Source organism: Trachemys scripta, chromosome 6, assembly GCF_013100865.1.
Source record: "Trachemys scripta elegans isolate TJP31775 chromosome 6, CAS_Tse_1.0, whole genome shotgun sequence".
NCBI classification, from domain to species: domain Eukaryota; kingdom Metazoa; phylum Chordata; order Testudines; family Emydidae; genus Trachemys; species Trachemys scripta.
Window position 1 is genome coordinate 9,480,773 of NC_048303.1, and position 6,000 is coordinate 9,486,772.

The window sequence follows — 6,000 nt, forward strand, 5'->3', positions numbered from 1 at the left end:
CAACTGATTCCTGTCACTTCTCAACTGCATTGGATACTGCAGTGACCATTAAAGGGCAGGGTGAAGCCATCAAGTGTGCAGATATTGTGATGTATGTGATGTATGCCAGATTGGTGACCAGTCCTACCAAGGTTGATAGCTAGTACATTAAATCAGTGTGGCATCTCTTCACTACCATGTCCTCCAACACCATGGGAAGGCATCGGAGCAGGGACAGAGAGCAGGCCCCTTCGTGGCAGTCCCATACAGCAGTGGGGTTAAATCAAGCCCATTGTAAAACATGTTGTAGTGAAGTCTTTATTGCTTTGGAGTTTCACAGGTCATTAGGCAAAAGAAATGAAAAGCAGGTTGGCAACTACAGGTTGCTCCAGAGAGGACACGAAGATGGATAGATCTTTGAGGATTGTTGTGTAGTTGGGGTCCTAAAGTTTTTTATCTAAACTGGCAATAAAGATTATAACAATTATTCTTCCATGGCTGATTCAGCCACTATAAGAAATAATCTTGTCGTCTTCTTTTTTTTAATTGCTTTTTCTATGCTGGTTTCCATCTTTCTGTCATTATTTATTATCATCCATTACTATTAATCATTTTATTCTGCTCTATTAAACATGTTCAAAAACACCAGCTTTTCATCTTTCTAACGGTGGGAGGAGCGAGACAGTTTTCATTCATTTTTGTGTTAACAATGGATGTTTCTCTCCCTTTCTCCCGGCAGCCAGCTCACCACTGAAAAAGAGATTCAAGCGTCGGGAAATCGAAGCAATCCAGTGTGAGGTGCGCAAGATGTGCAACTACACCAAGATCCTGTCCACCAAAAAGAACTTGGATCACGTGAACAAAATCCTAAAAGCCAAGCGGCTGCAGAGACAATCAAAGACAGGCAATAACTTCGTAAAGAAGAGGAGAGGGCGTCCCCGGAAGCAACCTTTCTCGTTTGACGAAGACTCCAGAGACCAAATGCCAGTTCTGGAAAAATGCGTTGACCTTCCCAGCAAACGAGGTCAGAGACCCACATTGAACCCTTTAATACTGGAGCAAGCAGCCAGTCAAGATACAGTCATGGCCACCATTGAGGCTGTAATAAACATGGCTCGAGAGACACCACCGCTTCCCCCTCCTCCCCCGCCGCCTCCTCCTCCACCTCCACCCCTTTCCCGGACACCACGAGTTGGAAAGAGGAAAAACAAACCGCATCTGCAGCAGCATCAGGAGGAGGAAGAGGAAGTGAAAGTGAAAAGGCACCGGAAAGCAAGAGGAAGTGAAAGTGAAATTCTTCCCTAGTACAGACACATCCAATGGACCGCCAGTATTGGGTGCTGAGCACTTCATGACCGACACACTGACGTGTGTAAGGGGTGTAGGTTCTGCTTGACGCCTGAAGCAGCATCAGAGTCACTCTCCTTCTCAGTAGCATGGCAGCCATAACCGTTCAGATAGGATGGACCAATAATAATCATCATCATCATTGTCATCTTTGGCACTAGCCCGTAGGAAAAGGGGGAAAGGAGCAGAGTGAGGGTGGGGGAATTTCAAGGTTAATGAGACCATCCACTTTGCAGAGTGTCCAAAACAAATCAGCATCTCAGCATTGCTGTTCTCATATCTTGCAAGCGGAAGGCTGTCTTCTCAGTACTCAACTGAACATCATTAGAGCTGCATACTCGACTTTGATTTTATTTGGTGGGTCAGGCACAACTACGAATAGCTATACCATAGTAGAACTCACTGTAAAAAAAATAATAATGTAAATTCCTCAACTGTGATCTCTGTTATGATCTGTTTGAATTCATTTAATTTTTTTTTCAGTTTTATAAACCTGCTGGGCTTTGGGGACATCATAATCTCAAAGGGCCTGAATCTTACTCTAGCTATACTTTTTTTTCTCAGTTATTTGCCTACTTACAAGGACTAGCTGCAATATAGGCAATACACAAATACAGCCTTACATGCACACACACGCTCATTCCGAGTGCTATCCTGAGGAATGATGGAATAGCATCACGTTTTAAAATAAGGTGTACATGGATATTCAGTAATGGTAGCACCTTTCTGTTAAGCAACTTGTAATTCCCAGTGGCATGTTAACAAAGGGGTCACCAGTCACCAAGTTGTTTTCATGCTCAGTATATAGCAGTAAAGAACAGCAAGAAACTTCCAGGGAATAGAAAATATTGTACAATATGGATAAAATCACCAAAAATGATGGGGCGGAGGAGGGCCCAATCCTGCTCATTCTCATCTCCAGGAACTCCCATTAAAATCAGCAGGAATCCCAGGTGCAGAATGTTTGCGGGATTGGATCAAAACTGTGTAGCAATGCCTTGGTATGTTGTTTAAAAAGAAAATAGCTAAAGTAGGTTGTTTAAAAATTACAGAAAATAAAACCATATGAAGAAGTAGGTTATTTCTTGGCAATTACTTCGTAAAACAAAAAAGGAATAAGTGTTCTTATCTGAAAAATAAAAATAATGTTCAAAGGGTAGCACCACTGCAATTGTATTAATGCCACTTTGGACAAGTTCTCCAAGTTGTGGTTGCCTTAATAAACTAAAAAGTTTTTTTGTACATAATGTAATTACAAAGCTATCAGTCTGCATGGATGCAAACTGTGTGTGACAAATCGTCTCTTTAAATGGTCAGTTTAAATTGTAAATTTCTCCTTCGAGTTGTACTTTAGCCATTGATTTTAGTTTGGATAAAATATCTGATCTCAATGTCCACAGCCCAGTTAAAAACATTAAGCAAAACTAAGACTGAGGATGAAAGCTATTCCGTTGCAGTCATAAAACTTTTTAAAAGTCAGTTGTTGAAATTTTAAAACAGGAACTTTCAACTTTATTTTATTTTATTTTATTTTTAATTCCTCCAAGATTCTGAACACCTGGCATGGCAAGATTAATGTTAGTCGAGGAAGTGAGGAAAATTCCAGCTAGGGAGTGGAAAGTGGAATTATTAAACGATTCCCTAGTTTGAGAAATCTTTGATGTGGCTTATTGCCAAGGAAATTTCAAATAGCATGACACTAAATAAATAAATAAAGATATTAGTTCTCCAAAAAAAGGCAGTGTTTCTTTTCTGTTCTATATGTACAGAATCATATCAAGACTATGGTGTTAAAGGGACACGGTAAATCTCATTCTTTTTAAAGATTGATTTTTTTCTTCTGTTATAGCACCTTAGGTTATTCAAACTGAATGCATTTTTAAAAAAATCTAGGGACAAATGTTGTGGTCTTAACTCAGTTAAAAGTCTCATTAAAACCAGTGAGAGGGACCATAGGATTCTGTTCCTAATTTGTTTTTGCACCATTTATTCTACCAATTTGCTTTTTGTGGGTTTTTTGTGTTTTGTTTTTTTTTAATTATTATTATTATTTCCTTTGCAATTCACACAGTTTAGGAGTAGCCTGGTCAGTTTCTCATTCTGTTACCATCAGTTTTGCTTTCTGGTCCTCATGAACTAGTGCAGTGTTGCTGGTTGAAGTCTTGGTACTGCAGAGAAATGTTTAAATCCCCCCCATAAGCAACTGTATTGGTATTTAATTTTTAAAGGAATTATTTTTTTCTCTCCCTTTGGCCTCAGACGTTGACAGTGTCTCTTTAAATGCACAAGAAAAGTGTATTCTTGTTTTCCAGGTAGACTGTAAATGGAAACTAATCCCAGCATTGACGGATCCTAGATTCATACTCAAGTGTTCTGTTTCCCCATTAGCATAACAGAGGGTTGCATGCTTAGCAAGTGGAGAAAAGGTCTCAAAGGGCCAAATTTCATCCTTGGATGCCACATGTGGATCCCATTGAAGATCATCAGAGCTGTCCGTGTATCTCCAACGGCTGAATTTGAGTCCTGAAGTTTGGCTGTCCCTACAGAGGTGCACTGGGGAGCTGCCCCCCATACACATAGACACCTCCCACACAGCATCCAGGCATAATGCAGAGCTAGTTCTCCCTGAGCACTAGACTATGGAGCCAACTCAGTGCTTCATGTCCCCAAGAGGGCAGAACTAGTGATCTGCGGGGGTGGCCGGAACCCTGCCCCATCACACTCTTGCTAACAACTGAAGGAAATATACAGTCTGCTGCCCACAGGCAGAATGCGTAAGATCACCTACACTCCGCCACCACTACCTCCCCTGCTTCTCTTCCCTGCAGGGTTCCACATTGGTATAAGGGCACAACTAGGAATCAACAGTAGGTATCCAAACAGTAGCTTCCAAAGAGTTTACAGTGACACATTATCTAGGTCAAGTGGGCTTTAACCAGCACGACTGAAGATTTGTTTCTTCATCGCAAGAGCTTGCAATGGAACATGGTAGAAAGCAAGGATGCTCTGATCCAGCATGGGCTGTTTGTCCAAAGAACAGCACCGCGCCGCCAGTATTGGCTGGCGGATGATTAGCATGCTCATTTGTATGAAAGCAGGCGGAAAATGTTGCTAGGTGGCACTCAGAATTTGTGTTCTGCATGTTGCATAGTCTATAAAGATGATAGGCAAGTTGCTGACAGAATAATATTATAAGGTGATGTACTACATGCAGGTCATAAAGGATTTAGTTTTAGGGCTTAAGGCTAAAATCCCACTCCTGAAGTTTATTACCCAACATTATTCCAGTAATGAGCTTTTTGATTTTTTTTCTCCCTACCACTATTAAGATTTACTGAGGAACTGCCTAAATTCTCAGAACATATTTCCAAGGACTGACTATATACAGCAAGGAAAGGGGACAGTTGGGAGCAGGGAGGGGAAGCAGTTTCTTGAGCCCTTCCAATACTAAATGTTGCGTGAAGCACCTTGCATGCTTTTGGGCACTGTAGAAATAAACAACAGCAACACTAATAATAATAAATACTAGGGTTCTACAGCATGGCCCATAATTCTCCATTTTCCAACAGTGTTTTGGACTATTCATTGTGTTTGTATTGGTTATACTAAGCTGGGCACAATGGGGCCCTGGTCCATGACAGAGGGGTCGCAGGTGCTACGGTAATACAAATATATAATAACGATTATTATTCTATACACAAGGATCTCTCGAACTCTTCTTTTCACAGCCCCCAACTCAGGAAATCACTTACGCATGTGTTTAAGCACTGTCCTCCTTAAAGAGATGCTTTTCTGAATTGGGGTGACCCCGATCATGCCTTTGTGATACTTCTTCCTTCTAGCATCATCCAAAATATGAGGTGCAGCAGTTCTGAGACAATTAGAAGCACATTTAAACAAGAGAAACCTAAACCTAAAGACGCCTCTCTAGGTTGTATAAAACACTAAAAAAGGAAAAAAAAAAAAAGAACAAAATTGTAAAACCATAAAAAAGCTGCCAATTGGACAACATGGGGAAAGCAGTTCAATCCCATGTTGGTTTGTTTTACTTTTTTCTTTTTCTTTAAGCTATTTCTTAAATAATAAATGCACATGAAGTGTTAAATATGTATATACTGTATTTCAAAAAATTTAAAAAAAATTCAAACGAATGGGGCACAAGATTGTTCTATAAGTCGTGCTGGCTAATTTTTAGTTTGTATTCATAAGTGGTTTTTAAAAGCCTTTTTTAAAGTGTAATTTGCATGTTCTACTTTGATTGTATGTAAACATATTTTAGAGCAAAAAAATGTATTTGTATTTTATTGAATATAGAGGCAAGAGAAAAAAACCTTGTACATTGTTTGAAATGTTCTTTTTGTAACAGTTTTTATTCATGAAGCATTTTTGTACATTTAAAAATGGATATGGACTTGGTGTTATTTGAGGCTTAGATACATCTGGCATGCTTTAATGTCATGCTCCTTCATGATCTTAGATGTTGGTTTTTAAACATTTTTTTCTAAAACAAAGCTCAGTCTTTTGGCTACCAAGTCTGGTTAGCACAGTGTAGAGCACTTAACTAAAAAAAAAAAAAGAAAAAAAAAAGAAAAAAAAAAGAAAAGAAAAGAAAAAAAAAGTTAATCCTATTCATATGTTATTCATTGTGTGAAATTAAAGGAATTCAATTCAGTC

General features: G+C 39.3%; 1 protein-coding gene across 1 annotated transcript in view; it reads left to right on the forward strand.

The window, feature by feature from the left end:
- Positions 1-5,458, forward strand: part of SETBP1 (SET binding protein 1) — a 336,685-nt gene extending 331,227 nt beyond the window's left edge. Inside the window, exon 5 of the mRNA XM_034774276.1 lies at positions 719-5,458. Within this exon, the coding sequence (XP_034630167.1) occupies positions 719-1,284 (566 nt within the window). The 3' untranslated portion in view covers positions 1,285-5,458. The remainder of the gene's footprint in view (positions 1-718) is intronic.
- Positions 5,459-6,000: the final 542 nt, after the last annotated feature.